Source organism: Sminthopsis crassicaudata, chromosome 3 (genome assembly GCF_048593235.1).
Source record: "Sminthopsis crassicaudata isolate SCR6 chromosome 3, ASM4859323v1, whole genome shotgun sequence".
In the NCBI taxonomy this organism is placed as follows: domain Eukaryota; kingdom Metazoa; phylum Chordata; class Mammalia; order Dasyuromorphia; family Dasyuridae; genus Sminthopsis; species Sminthopsis crassicaudata.
Window position 1 is genome coordinate 299,144,158 of NC_133619.1, and position 16,420 is coordinate 299,160,577.

At 31.6% G+C, this 16,420-nt stretch overlaps 1 protein-coding gene across 6 annotated transcripts in view; it reads left to right on the top strand.

The window, feature by feature from the left end:
• Nucleotides 1-16,420, top strand: part of RPS6KA3 (ribosomal protein S6 kinase A3) — a 91,164-nt gene that overhangs the window by 62,897 nt on the left and 11,847 nt on the right. For 4 of the 6 annotated variants that reach the window (XM_074300937.1, XM_074300939.1, XM_074300941.1 and 1 more), the window contains 4 exons: nucleotides 1,528-1,630; nucleotides 5,582-5,706; nucleotides 12,107-12,232; nucleotides 14,875-14,964. In XM_074300937.1, coding sequence (XP_074157038.1) covers nucleotides 1,528-1,630; nucleotides 5,582-5,706; nucleotides 12,107-12,232; nucleotides 14,875-14,964 — 444 coding nt within the window. The remainder of the gene's footprint in view (nucleotides 1-1,527; nucleotides 1,631-5,581; nucleotides 5,707-12,106; nucleotides 12,233-14,874; nucleotides 14,965-16,420) is intronic. The other 2 variants (XM_074300938.1, XM_074300940.1) reach the window with 1 other exon arrangement.

The following is a 16,420-nucleotide window of genomic DNA, read 5'->3' on the forward strand; positions in this document are numbered from 1 at the left end:
TGATCCATTTTCAATTTCCATAATTCTCTCTGGATTCGAATGGCCCTTTCCATCACAAATTACTTGGAATTGCCCTGAACCACCTCATTGTTGAGAAGAGTCAAGTCCATCACAGTTGTTTTTCATATTTTCTTGAGCTCCAGTCCCACATCTCCACATGTCTCCTAGACATTACCATGTACATGCCTCATTAGCTCATAAAACCAATATGTGCAAGACAGAACTTAGTATCTTTCCATTTAGTCTCAGCCTTCCTCCTAACTTCCATATCTGTGTCACTCATTTCCATTCATTCAGTGCTTCCATTCACTCAAGTTTACACCCCAGGGGTCATATCTGCTCTTCATTCTCATTCATCCCTTTGGACATAATCAACAAGCACTTATTAAAGCATATGCTGCTAGCACCAAAAAAAACTCATTATACTAGAATAATTAGTATAAATTAAGAATAATATGTACAGCATATCTATCCAGATGCCATCTTATTATTCTGACACTATAGGCTCTTTTATCTATCCTATCTCTATCCTCTTTTTATTATTCCAATAATTCCCTGAATTTGAATCCTCTTCATTTCTTGTGTAGAGTAATTAAATAACCTTCTAATTGGTCTCCTTGTATCCAGCAATCACTTTTCTCTCTATTCATCCTTCTCACAGTCATACTCCTAAATTGTGGGTCTCATGTCAATATTCTTCTAAAGAATTTTCCATAATAAATTATTGCCTCTGGCATATAATACAAGGCTCTCTGGCTCCTGTAACTCTTTGCCATATCCAACTGTTTTTCCAGTCTAACTATGCCTATTTCCTCTTCAGGGCAACTCCTCTGTTTCCATGCAATCTGATCTTTGTTGTTGTCATATTTTTTTTCTTTGTATCTCTTGCCTAGAGATTTGGATCTGACACGTAATAGGGATATTATTGCTTGTTGGACTAAGTATACAGTACTTAAAAGTAAAAACCTTTGCAAAATACTGGTTGAATCACTTGATTTTTGGAGTATTTTAGCTTCCTAGCTCTGTATTCCATGCCTGTTCATCTATTCTCTATCCTTGGTTCAGACTATCCTTCCTGTTTTAACTTTGACTTCCCTGATTCACTGTCCTCACAAAATAATTTTTCATAACATTTAAACCTAAAAAGAGATTTTATAAATCATCTTGTTCAGCCTCCTCATTTTATAGAAGCAGCCCTGATAAATACAAGTGACTGAAAGTCACAAGGTTAATAAGTACTAGAATTAAGATTGAAATCCAGCTGTCCTGACTCCAAATCCAGTGGGGTTTTGTCTTTTTTTTTTTTTTTTTTTAATACCATGAAATCTTCTTTGTCATTTGTTGTTACTAGGCTAATTGACTCTTTAATGTTTTTGTTTTGTTTACTTCACCTGGGCTTCTTTTGCCTTACCTTTTACATAATTAAAATAGAACACTATACTTTCTATCTCTTAATACCCTATGATTCTAAATAATTTTTGTAGTTAACTACATATATGAGTATAATTCTTATTTCTTCTACTCTAGAAATTATATAGAAGAGAAATTCTTCCACCCTTTAAGCCTGCAACTGGTAGACCTGAAGACACATTTTATTTTGATCCTGAATTTACTGCAAAAACTCCAAAAGGTAAAAGGTGGGAAGGGAAAGAGCAGACAGAGTATAAATTATAAACCTACCCCTCTTTTTTATTTTATCCTTTTTTTGAAAATTAATTTGCAATTAAATAGTCTCCCAGGCAAATGTATAAATTTGATGAGTATTGAAGTTTCAAATTTTTAAAATCTTTTATCCAGATGTACTGTGCTTGATTGAAGACTTACTTTAGTCCTTATTTATCTGATTATATATAAATATCTCATTGGAGCATAGGCTTTGTGTTATTATCTATAGTACTCCAATTACCAAAACTTTTGCACTATTAAATAGAAAGCTTGGTCATAAATAAAGGCCAAGTTTTCTGTTTGATACAAAGCTTTTAATTACCTCTAGCCACTAACAAAAGAATTTGCAGCATGTAGCAGTGTCCTTTATAATTACAGGTGATACTATAAGTGGAGTTGTTAACTGGCCCAACCATTCTGGAAAACAACTTTGCCCTAGTAAATTCTGCAAACTCTGTAATCCAGTGATACAGATTCAGGTCTGTGAATGATACAGGGTTCAGGTCTCATCTCTGACACACTGACTCTGTGACCCTCTCAATCCCCCCCAAGCCTCTAAATTACTGAACAAGTACCAAAGGACAATAATGGTTTCTTCAGGAATTCCTTTTACTAATAAAAGCATGGGTCAAATTAAAAAAAAAAAAAAATTAGAAGCAGTTGTTGAGTTCAAGATTCAAACACCACTTGAATTTTATATAAGAAGAAATAATTTCAAGATGAATCACATAATACACTTCTCAGTATTTTCTCAAATGCTTGTACAAATGCTTCATTTATTTCTTGAGAAGTAAAAAATTAAAAGATGAACTGCATTTCATAATTGTTTTGGGTTTGCATAGTAAAACCTACCTGATATTGTCCCTAGTATGTACAAACTTCTTAGAAAGAGATTATTTCAGAATTTGTTCCAGTAATATAATTTTAGGTAATAGGGACCAAACTTGAATTTTATTGGCAATGGAAACTCTGAGGGTGGAAAACTCTCTATGAAGGTAGGTCATCAACCTCTCTTCTACTTAATCTTAGGAAATTACCCAGAGCATTGAGAAGTTTAAAAAGAGTCAGTGTGTGCCAAATGTAGGATTTGAACCCATAGCTTCATAGCTCTTGCTGGTGCTTTATCTACTGTGCTATACTGCTTCACCAATTGGTTTTAAACTACAAGATCCTCTAGAATATTTTGAACAACAATCAAAAAGCATTAAACTGACCCATAGTTTTTGTCAAGGAGAGAGTGAAAATAAGTGGAAATTAAAGAAAAGAGTAGTAGCTCTGTGTGTTCACTAATTTATAACACAATAGTACATAATAGGCACTTTTCCTCCAGTTTTCTCTGTTGGATCATCATCCATGACCTATTTTCTAATTGTCCCTCCCTCCAACAAAGGTCTGTCCTGAAGCCTCTTATCAATTCCTATGGGTTCAATTATAATTTGTATAAATGATTCCAAGTTCTATTTATCTACCAGTACTTTCTCTCATAAGTTTATTACTGCCTTCTTCATATTTCTTTGTGTCCCATGAGTATCTTAGATTCAGTACATCTAAAACAGAAGGTATTATCATTCTCCCTAAACCCATTTCTCTTTCTAGCTTCACTATTTCTTTCAGGGGTACCATCATCCTTTCAAGGTTCAAAACCTAGGAATCATCCTTGACTTTTCAATCCACCTCATCCCTAATGTCTAATCAACTGCTAAATTTTTCACATTTTACCTCTTACACTTTTTGTATCTGTTCCTTTCCTCTCAGCTCATAGGCTGTTGTCTTAATTCAAGCCTTTTATTTCTCATGTGGACTATTGCATTAATTTCTAATTGATTTCTCTCTATATAGTCTCTCCCCCTGCAGGCTCTCCTTCCAATAGCTGCCAAAGTCATAATTCTTAAATCCAAGTTTTATTGTTGCTATCCTATTCAGAAGATTTCAGTGGCTCTCCCTTCTTACAGCATAAAATACATGTTTTAATCTCTATCAATTGAAGCCCTTCATTGTCTAGGTCCAAAATTTTCTTTGCCCTATTCAGAAGGTTTCAGTGGCTCTCTCTTACAGCATAAAATATATGTTTTACTCTTTAACAATTTGAAACCTTTCATTACCTAGGTCCAGAATTTTCTTTACCTTTCTTCATGTGCTTTACCTTGTCTAAACTATCCCTATCCTAGAAGAATGTAAACAAACTAATTTTTAAATATTTTCCCCTTATTAAATATAAATGCAATTTTTAACTTTTTTTTTTTAATTCCTTTTTAGAGTGGACAAGTGAAAGAGAGTAGGATAAACAAGGAAAATAGGATGGAGAAAAATATATAGTAATTATAACTGAAAAAAATAATTTACAGAAAGATTCTCTGATAAACACATCATTTCTCAAATATATAAAGAACTGAGTAAATTTATAGAAATAAGCCATTCCTCAATTTATAGTCAAAAGATATAAACAGGCAGTTTTCAGCTGAAATAATCAAAGCTATCTATAGTCATAATGAAAAAATTATCTGAAATCATTACTATTTAGAAAAATGTCCACACTACCACCACTTACCTATCAAATTGGCTAGTATGACAGGAAAAGAAAATGACAAATACTGGAGGGCATATGGGAAACTTGAGACGTTAATGTATTGTTGGTGGAGTCCAACCATTCTGTAGAGCAATCTGGAACCATGTCCAGAGAGGGCTTTAAAATTGTGTATAGCCTTTGAACCAAGTAATACCGCTAATAGGTCTGTATCACAAAGAGATAAAAAAAAAAGAAAAGGAAAAGAACCTATAGGTACAAAATATTTTCAGCCATTTAGTGGTAGCAAAGAATTAGAATTGTCCATCATTTGGGAAATGGATGAACAAGTGGTTGTATATGATTGTGATTAAATAACATAATAATTGCTATAAGAAATGATAAGCAGGATACTCTTAAGGAAAACCTGGAAAAAGTTATATAAATTGAAAAGTGAAATGAGCTGAACCAGGAGAACATTGTATATAGTAACAGCAATATTATATATGATCAGCTGTGAATGACTTGGCTATTCTTAGCAATACAATGATCCCAGATAACTTATAATGAAAAATGTCCATCTCAGAGAAAAAGCTGATGAAATCTGAATGCAAATTGAAGCATATTTTTCTTCTTTATTTTTATTTTTGTATAGTTTCACAATATGACTAACATGGAAATATGTCTCATATGACTGCACATGTATAAACTATATAAAATTGCTTATTTTCTCAATGAGGGGGAAAAGGGAGAGAATTTGGAACTCACAATTTTTATTTTCTTCAATTACACATAAAACAATTATGTATTTTATTTATTTTGCTATTTTATTTTCCCCCAATTATATGTAGAAATTATTTCTTACATTTGAGAATTTGAAACTCAAAAAATTTTAAAAACAAGTGTTAGAAATTTTAAAATGAGGTCAAAGACTTTTTTTTGCATCTAACATTTAGCACAGTAACTGGCATATAGGTATTTAATAAATGTTAATTGATTTATTTAAATATTTGGTGAATATTCTTTCATGAGTTGTTGATGCAATCCTTGTGCTAGTGCAGATCCTGTCCATCTCTGCCTATTTTCTTGATATTGATGATGGCCAAAACATTCATCATTCTGCTACCCAACTTTAGTAATTTCCAAATTTAGCTATAGTGCTGATCGTTCTCAGCTTGGTAGGACATGTGAGTTATATATTTGTGAATGTAAGTTGGTACAGAAGAGGAGAGGGTTTGGGATATGTGTATGTAACAATTTGATCCAAACCAACAATTGAGATTTTTTTGGTTCTTATGTGACATTTTAAATAAGCCTGTCCTAGTCATAGAATATTAAAATCTAGGATGATTCTTTCTTAATTTTAAATTTTTTAAAGGCTGCTCCTCATAACCATTTTCTCATTCTTTTCAGATTCACCTGGTATTCCACCTAGTGCTAATGCACATCAGCTTTTTCGAGGTTTCAGTTTTGTTGCTATCACATCAGATGATGAAAGCCAAGCAATGCAAACCGTGGGGGTACATTCAATTGTCCAGGTAAATGCATTTTTAAATAACAAATTCAATCTTGAATAAAATGAAATTTATTATGCAAATAATAATAATAAATTAGATTTTTGTCTTTTATGATAAAGATTAGCTGCTTAAAATTAGATTTATTCAATAGTGCAAAAATTTGACTTCATCCAGGAAGTACTTCATTTAATATAGGAGAGACCTGCAGGGACCTACACTAACTAAAATGTGAAACATATTTGATTGTAGAGTAGAATTTCTTGAAAATTGCAGCAAGCATTACTACCACTATCCTGAAGGGTTTTTTTTTTCAGGACTAGATTGACTTCTACTTATTTTACCACTGACATACCAAAAAAGGTCTGGTGAATTAAAATCTCCTGATCCCTTTGTTCTTTATAAATGATACAGAAACCAAAAGTAAGTAATATTCGGTATATTACATTGCCACCAAGTTCACTAGAACCCATTCCCTTAAAAGGAATAAGTTAGCTTGAACTGTGAAGACTCCTACCCCCAGTGCCATATACTTAAGGGCAATATCTATAATTATTATTTTTCTATCCACTTATATATTGGAAAAGTAGAAATCATATTAAAAAAAAACAACAAGTGGTTGTTTTGTTTTTTAAAAAATAGAAAACTGTTCAATAAATTAAAAATTTGTCCTCATAGGATAAATAATGCTCAGTGAAATGAATTTTATTATATCTTTTGTTGTTGTTGTTAAAATCCAATTTATTACATGGATTTAAATCATCACTTTAGTAGTCTTAAAAGTATAACTAGAGATGGCTTGGCATATTTGGTACTAATCCTGAACTTAAAATGAGGAAGACTCAAAATCCTGTCTTAAACATTTCTAGCCATATGAGAGTAGACTTCTCTTCGTCCTACTTTCTATAAAATGGATTTATATCACAGGCTGCTAGGTAGTACAATAGGTAGAGTACTAGGCCTTGAAATCAAGAAGATTTATTTCCATGAGTTCAATACAGCTTCAAAAACTTCCTAGCATATGACTCTGGGAAAATAGTTAACCCTGTTTACTTCAACTCCTCATCTCCAAAGTAAACTAAAGAAAGAAATGACCACAGTATCTTTGCCAAGCAAACTTCAGATGGGTTCACAAAGAGTCAAACATGACTGAATCAATTAAGAATAAAAAACACAAGCTCATCAAGAGAGTCAAATGAGAAAAGACTTGTAAAGTCACTCAAATCACTATATAAAATTTAGCCAGTATTGTTGTCATTTTCACCACTATATAAATAAAAATTATCTACAACATCCCTATCCTAAAATGTTAGTCTTGTCCTTTACCATGTGGACTTTTGTTGGCAAGGTGTTATCTCTGCTTTTTTAGTATGCTATCCAGATTTGCTATAGCTTTCCTTTCAAAGAGCAAACATCTTTAATTTCATGGCTACAGTCATCACCTTCAGTGATCTTTGAGCCTAAGAATATAAAATTTGACACTACTTCCATTTTTTTCTCCCTTTCTTTGCCAGGAAGTGATGGGATCATTTGCCAAGATCTTAGTTTTTTGATGGCAGGATTTCTAGCTAGCTTTAATATTCTCCTTCACCTTCACCAAGAAGCTTCTTATTTCCTCTTTATTTTTTGCCATCATAGTGGTATCTTGTGTAACTGAAAATTGTTGGTATTTTTCCTGGTAACCTTAATTCCAGCTTTTGATTCATCCAGCCTTGCAATTTTGTATGATGTATTCTGCATATAACTTAACTAAAATAACAATATACAGCCTTGTCATACTTCTTTTCCAATCTTAAACCAATCAGTTGTTCCAGTTTGATTCTAACTATTGTTTCTTAGCCCACATACAGATTCACGGTGCACAGACAAGCCCTCTTTAAGGGCTTGAGTCACGCAGTCAATGTAAAGTCAATGAAACAGAAGTAGATGTTTTGTTTTGTTTTGTTTTTTGGAACTCCCTTGCTTTCTCCATAATCTAATGACTGTTTGCAACTTAGTCTCTAGTTCCTCTGCCTCTTCAAAAACTATCTTGTTCTTCTGGTAATTCTCAGTTCACATATTGCTGAAGTCTAATTTGTAGGATCTTAAGCATAATTTTGCTGGTATGTTGCAAAGTTGATTGCAACTTTGGTGTTTTCTTTCTTTAGGATCGGACTATAAATTGATCTTTTCCAATCCACTGGCTACTGTTGAGTTTGTTGGCATATTGAGTATATAGCATTTAACAGCATAATTTTAGAATTTTAAATAACTCAGCTGTGAATTCCATTACCTTCATTATTAGCCTTATACTTGGCTATGTTTTCTGAGGCCCAAGCACTTGGCTTCATTTTTCAGGATGTCTAGCTCTAGATTAGTAATCATACCATATTGATGATGTTAAGATCTTATTTTGTTTATTCTTGTTAACTCTTAATCTCTCTTGTTACTGTTAAGAATCCTATTATTTGTACCCCTTTTTACATGAAACATCTCTAATTTTCTGGAAGAAATCTATCAGTTATTTTCTTCTATTTCTTTGCATTGTTCATTTAAGAAAACTCATTGACTCTTCTTGATATTCTCTGGAATTCTGCATTTATTTGAATATGCCTTTCCTTTTCTCCTTTTTTCATTTTCCTTTTTTCTTCAGCTACTTGTAATGCCTCATCAGACAGCCATTTGGCTTCCTTACTCTTCTTTTTTTCTTTGGGTCATTTTTTGTTGCTGCCTTCTGTACAAATGTTGCAAATCTGTCTATAGTTCTTCAGGCTCTCTATCTACAAGACATAATCTATTTGTCACTTGCACTTCATATTTTTAAGAAATGTTATTTTTAAGTCATACCTATATGGTCTGATGGTTTTCCCTACTTTGTTCCGTTGAAGCCTGAATTTTGCAGTAAGAAGTTCATGATCTGAGTCACAGTCAGTTCCAAGTCTTGTTTTAACTGATTATATAGAGCCTTTCCACCTTTGGCTGCAAAGTATATTAGTCCTTTCCATATTGACCATCTGGTGATGCCCATATTAGGAGTTACCTTTTAGGCTGTTGAAAAAGAGTGCTTCCTGTGACTAGTAAGTTGTCTTGGTAAAACTCTTACTAGCCTCTGCCCAGCTTCATTTTATAGTCCAAGGTCAAACTTCTTGTTATTCTAGTTATCTTTTGATTTCCTATATTAGCATTCCACTTCCTTGTGATGAGCATGATATCTTTTGGGGATGTTATTTTCAGAAGATATTGAAGTTCTTCATAGAATTGATTAGCTTTGGCCTTTTTGGTATCCGTGGTTAGACCATACACTTATATGTCTGTGATGTTGAACAGTTTGCCTTGGATTTGAACAGCATCCTCATTTTTGAAAGTATATCCCAGTACTCCTTTTTTCATCTTTTATTGACAGTGAGGGGCTACTCCATTTAGTTATATATGTTGTTGATTCAGCCATTCTCATCCATTTAAGTTCACTGAAACCCAAGATGTCAATATTTAATCTTTTCATTTCTTAGTTCATAGATTACATTCCAGATTCCAGTGCAGTATTGATTTTTATAAAGCAGCAGACTTTCCTTTTGATATCAGATCCATACTCAGGTGAGCTTCCTTTTGGATTTGTTCTAATGACTATTGGAACTACAAGTAGTTTTCTTCCACCCTTCTTTAGTACCACATTGAATACCTTCTGACCTAAAGAGGTTCATCTTTTATCATTTTAGTACCAGTCACTTTTCCTTAATCCTACTTAACTCAGCTACTCCATCCATACAAAGCAAGAGATTGTGTATAAGTACTTTATTCTATTTCCCTAAGGGGTTTGAAATAACTCTTTCCATTTGATAATGAATAAGAATATATTGGACATATAATTTTGTTTAGTCTGAAGGTTCTAAAGCCTGGGAATATGCTATTTAGTAATTAATTTAAATATTTCATAATAAAAACTGTATTTATACCACAGAGTTATTATTGAATTTTGGCTGTGCCTTTCTGTTTATTCTGTAAATTCTCATAGAATTAATGCTATTTTTGCTAGTTTTACCTTAAATTCATCCACTAACTTTTAGACCCCATAGCTCTGCCCTGTATTTTATTTTTAATCTCATTCTAGAGTGCTTCTTTCTAGGCAAGTTTTTTAAGACAAAAGATTCTTATCAAGAAAGGTTCTTATCAGTCAACATGTGATTTGTGCATAAAAGAAAATTTTAAAACTTACATTTATGTACAAGAAGGCAAAGCATCTAGGAATTGGATTGGCATACTCAGTTCAGCATGAACTTGTAATTTTTCATGAAACACTGACCTTTTAGGGGACTTCAAATTCTGGTTCTACTTTTTCCCAATAGTATTTTATTTTTTCTAATTACATGTGAAGATAGTTTTTGACATTCATTTTTACAAGATTTTAAGTTTCAAAAATTTTCCCCCTCACCAAAACAGCACACCATTTAATATGTTATACATATAAAATAATTTTAAACCTGTTTCCATATTTGTCATGTTGTGAAAGAAAGATATGACCAAAAAGGAAAAAAAAACACAAGAAAGAAAAAGCAAGCAAACAAAGTGAACATGGTATTCTTAAATCTTCATTCAGCTTCCATAGTTCTCAAAATGTGGATGGCATTTTCCATCCCAAAACATTGACTTTTTTTTTTTTTTTTTTTTTTTTGAGTTGTCCTGATGGTAGTTATATAAGTCTCTGTAGACACAAGCTATTACATGTTCCTCAAACTCAGTCAAGAAAACTCACCTATATTACTTTTTTAGATTTTATAGTAGTAAACACTTAATTTATCTTTATAATCAATCTTATTTAAAAGTTGTTTACTGTTGATTACTTAGTATAAAGTATGTTAAGATTTTCTTAAAATATTATGTAGTTATAATTTTGGTTTATTTTCAGTGATTGTTTAGTATGGTTTTAGTATGGTTTCAAATTTTAACTCTATCACATATTGCCCTGTAATCTAAGACATGTTACTTAACCTCTCTGACCCTGATTTTCTCATATGTAGAATAATAGGGTCAGGCTAGAATATCAATAAAGCCCCCTCTAAGTCTAGGTTCTAAGAGTTCATTGTTTTATTGTATCCTTAGCCTTTGGTATTAGTAAAACTTAATAGTACTTACATATTACATAGATGAGTAAACAAGAACAGAAGAATTTGTATAAAAATCCTTTTCCTAATGCTTTATGGTTTCTACTTTTTTATTTACTTATACAAATAGATTTATTCAGTTTTAAATTGAAATGTCCTTAATTGGGCACATAACTAGAATTGTTACTTTTCCATTGACATTCTCAAGTATTTTGGTAAATTTCATTATGAAAGTTGAAATTCTAAAGAAGTTAGTATTTATCAGTTGTTTAAAACCAAAAGCCATAAATTGAACTGATAGACTTTTAAAAGTGAGAATTTCAATAATTCACCTAGGTTGTCATGTTAATTGAACTTATTAAAATTTTTTGAAGTATAAATGAGCTTTGTTTAAATTGATACTTGCTTTTACAATTAATTTTACAATTTAAAATCCAACTGAGTTCTTACTTAAAGAACCATATATATTATTTACTTTTTTACAGCTTCTTTAGTTGATCTTTGGAATTATAATTAAGGTTTGTGAATAGTTTTCAAAAACTGTTAGATCCATAAGCCATCTCAGCTAGCATACCTTGATTTGGGGGGGGTGTTTGTTTTTTATATGTTTTTGATGTATAAGTAAATCCTTATTCTCAGAGATTAGACTATGGATAGACTTCTCTAGCCTTCTGCCTGAGAGTTTCTCACTTCCTTTAAGACCTATCTCAAATAACATCATATACATGAAGCCTTTTTTTGACTTGCCCCAACTTATGGTATTCTTTTTCTCCCCTTTCCCTTACTACTTGCATCAAATTTTTATTTATTTTAAATATCTATATATAAACTATGTGAGTGTGTGAGTTTTTATGTATGCATGTGTTTATAGAATATGAGACTTTCTCTTTCTCTCTTTTTTTGTATCACCAGAGCCTAGAATACTGCATGTCATGTAGCAGGTGCTTAAAAAACAAGTTTGAAAATTGCACCTTTTGTATAATATTTACTGGCGGCTTTGAGCCTTCAATGTAAAGCTGTACTACAAACAAACTGACTTATATCCTTAAGCACTGGAAATTAAAATATCCTAGGGTAAAAAACACCTACCTCCCAGGATGGTTGTGAAGACAAAATGAAATATCTGTAAAGTACTTTGGAATCTTAAATGCTATATGAACACTAGCTATTGAACTACTTTACTCCTGCATAATATAGTTCCTAACGTCAATATCCCAACAGAAGATGAAGCCTTTTGAAGTTTTTGAGTAACTGTAATTAGGTTTTTTAAAAATAAATTTCCTACTTGTAAAATTCATTATAATATTTGTTGAAGCATTCATCAGTTGATAATATTATTTTGGTAGCAGTTGCACAGGAACAGTATTCAGTTTACTGATGGATATGAAGTAAAAGAAGATATTGGAGTTGGCTCTTACTCTATTTGCAAAAGATGTATAAATAAAGTCACAAATATGGAATATGCAGTTAAGGTATGTATTTAGTTTATTTATTAATAATAATTAATTTCATCTTTACAGTTCATCCATCATCAGTAGTAATTAAAAATTGTAATCCTCTTTGGAAAAGGCTATCTTAAACATTTGTTGTAGCAGGGTAAGGTCAAATTGAATATCCAGTGACAATTATAAATCTGTATCAACAAACAACATATTATCACTGAGAATTTTAACCCCATCACTACTAATAGTTTAGTATTTCTAATACATTAAAGGAAGTTTCATAGAGCTCTGAAGTTTGAACCTTTAGCTTGAAATCAGCAGATAAGAAGCTAGAGTCAAGCTTATTCCCTTTTCCCACTTTAGATTAGTACGCTTTTACTCTCCATCTGGAACATTTTAAGTGGAAATAGTTATTAAAAATTTAAAGCCTTTAATTCCACTTGTATTTCAGAGATTTTGGTGACCAAAACCTAATTCTTACATGACTAGAAATGATCTTCATTTTCACTGCATTTGTTTTTAAAAGGTGTTATATAGAGGCAAATGGCATAATATGAGGAAGCTGACCTTAAGTCCAGGAAGACATAGATATATGTGCCTCTGACACACACAGTTCTGTAATTCCAGTAAGTTGCTTAACTTCTTAGTGTCTGCCTTAAGACTTTTAAGGTTAAAAGTACAATCTAACCTGCCTTGGCAGGAGAGCTATAAACTAGATGGTCTCCAAGGTCTCTTATAGCTCTATACTTATGATCCAATTATTTATTTCCAGAGGGGATAGTGTAATACTCTTCTACATTTTTATAATTATGTACTTTGTTTATAACATATTTATGCTGAGTTGGTAAGCCTTCGTAATAATGGATTTTAATTTCCCATCTACCCTATGACTCTAAATTTTGTGTGTTGTGAAAATAAGAGGAATAGGTCTCAAGTTGGAGGAGCTAGGATATACCCAACCAGTATGGCTGAATCAGAAATGACTAAAATGATCAAAACCTTTTCAGGAATTATAGACATCAAAAATGTTTTTATTTTTAATTTTTTTATTAAATTGTAAAGTTTTAATTTTTCTTGAGACTGTCTGAAGGTAGCATGCGACTTTAAATAGATAACAAGTTGTAGAAAATAGTAATCCCAGCTCAGTTAGGCTCCAGCTGTACTCATATCAATAGGAATACTGACAGAAGGATACACCTTAGATAATTTCTAGTTTTCACAGAGCCCTAGACCATTTGTCTGATCAGTGTAAGGATCTATTTTAAAATTGCCATAGTGCTTGTATAAACATTTAAATAACAATAAAGACACCTCTAATATATATTTACCTTCCTTAGTTTTTAAATACAGAATTCCACTGCTACTAAATATATATCAAGTAGTAATGTGTTTATGTGGGAAATTACGTGGTAGTTTTGTTTGTTTTATGCGATTAGAGTTTATATGTGTTTTGCCTTTATTTTGAGTTCTTAATTGGTGAACTATTTTACTATTAAGACATAAGAACCACAAAAGGGAAAAAAATAAAGCATTTGAACAAAACAGATAAAAAATTTTAATTTCTAAATAATATGAAAATTATCAGAGAATTCTATTTTCTCAAATATCTTTAAATATATTTCTGAAACATAGTTAAAACATTAAGGAAAATGGTGAAGAATCTGAAACACAGATTTGATTTGAACAGTCCCATTAGGATTTTAATAGGATAGCTTTGGTTAACTTTAGTTTTACCTGGATAAAACTAATCATGACTTTAAGATAATAACAAATTCAGTGAACATAGTTGTCAGTGCTTATGTGGAGCTGGCTCAATACAGCCAACTACAAATTAATTATTAATAAAGGATGGGAATAGCATGTGTAAGTGACTTTCATAGATCACCTAAAAGTTCCATCATAACCTGGCCCAATCTCTTAAAAGAACTAATGATAAATAGAAAAACTGACAAATTTATTTTTTTAACTTTTTCTTTTTCTTTTCACGAACACCTTTTTTAATAGTTTTTTTATTTACAAAATATATGCATGGGTAATTTTTTAGCATTGACAATTGAAATACCTTTTGTTCCAATTTTTCCCCTCCTTCCCTCCCACCTCCTCCCCCAGATGGCAGGTTGACCAATGCATGTTAAGTATGTTAAAGTATAAATTAAATACAATATATGTATACATGTCCATACAGTTATTTTACTGTATAAAAGAATCAGACTTTGAAATAGCATACAATTAACTGGTGAAGGAAATCAAATGCAAATTTTAAGAAAATCAGAAGAAGGAGTGAAATGATATTTCATCTGTTTTGTACAGTTTTTCTTTAGGCTATGAAACTCTTATTTCTGTATATCTAAAATTATTGCATGTTCCATTCTGAACCTAGTAATAATAAAATTAGTCTAGAATTGTACTTCTTACATTTTTTTTCTCTATTTGGAGACTTAAAAAATCTTTGACATAGCAAACACACACAGAAAAAGCAAAACATTCTAGTCAATATGGTTACAGTGTCAAGTGTTAAAAAATTGGTTATAGAAAAATCTCTACTAATTGTACTCTTGCCCTAGTAAAATATATTGTCAAAAACTCATGTTTATAGTATTCATAAGAATAATCCTGAAATATAATTATTTTGAAGTCTTTGGTTACTCTTACATATAATGCTTTCTTTCTAGATTATTGATAAAAGTAAAAGAGACCCAACAGAAGAAATTGAAATCCTCCTTCGTTATGGACAGCATCCAAATATTATTACTCTAAAAGATGTAAGTTGATTCTTGTAAGATAAATTGCTTGATTTACCTTAATAACATTTACAGTTTTCCCCAGATTATGTAAGTATAGAAATATAGCAGCAGCTTTAATTTACTTCCTTTCAAACTGCCTACTTTCCGTTCTCCCTGTATGACCCTGTGTCTCCTGTCTCCATACCTTTACATGAGCTATTTTTGAGACTAGAATGTTCATCCCTGCTTCTCGAAAGCCTTTGCTTCTAACCCTTGAAATTACTTTCCATTTATTTAGTGTATGCAGATGGATAGATATAGATTTCTGTACCTGTATAAATGTTTTATTATAATAGGACATAAACTCTTTGAGGGCAGGAACACTTTTTTAGTATCCCAACTATCTTGTTTGATGCATAGTAGGTGCTGAATAAATGGTTGTTGAATTAAGTTCACTTAAGAAAACCAAAGGAATATTTTAGTTATATCATATTTTTAAAAGATAAGTCAAAGAAGGGGAGAGTTTCATGGGATAGATGGGATCATACTAAATAAAGGTGTAAAAAAGCAGATCTATTCAACTCTTCTGTTTTCTCTGCCAAGAATTAGGCTTTTTTAGCTGAAAAAAAACAAAAAACAATTTGGTATTATTTAGCTAATTGGGAATGAAAAATTATCATAAATTAATAAAACAAATGTCTTATCACCAAGAAATCTTGATGAGTTCAGTCACAAGGTCCAGTATACTAAAAGAACAAGAAAAACCAGAGAACGCCTGGTTCTCACAAGACTGTGAAATACATCTCAAGTTTTAAAAACGAGAGTAGAATATCTGCAAACTATGATATAAGCCAGTGAGCTTCACTTAAATTCTTGACAAAATGCTAGAATTTTATTAATAAAATTAATACATAAATAAAATAAAATTAAATTAATAAAAGCCTTAGAGTCAGGAAGATGATCTGAGTTCAGGTCCTACTTCTGGGAACATGCTAGTTAGCTATGAGATCGTGAGTAATTAACTTCTCAAGTCATTTGGCAACTAAAACTAGCAATAAATCAATTGCTAATCTGGATTAATGAAAGGAGTTTCCACATTTTGAACTCCCCACAGCAATGAAACCATGAATCTGGACCAAAATATGTATTACAGGCTTGATGACACTATTTTTAAGTGGATTTAGGGACTAAATTGAATAGTCAAACTAAGAGTAGTCCATGATTTGATTTCAACATCAACAAATGTCTGTAATGCCATGCCTTTGAGATCTGTGAATGTCCCTGTTTAGCATTTTTTATCAATGAATTAGTCATAAATAACATGTTTATCAAATTTTCACATGACAGCAAGTTTGGCAGTATCGTTAATGCTTTGGAAGACTAAGAAAATAACTGTTCAAGATAATTTGTTCTAATAAGCTGAAATTTAATAAGGTTAAATATAAAGGCTTATACTTGGATTAAAAATCATCTTTACAAATTCAAGATTGAGAGG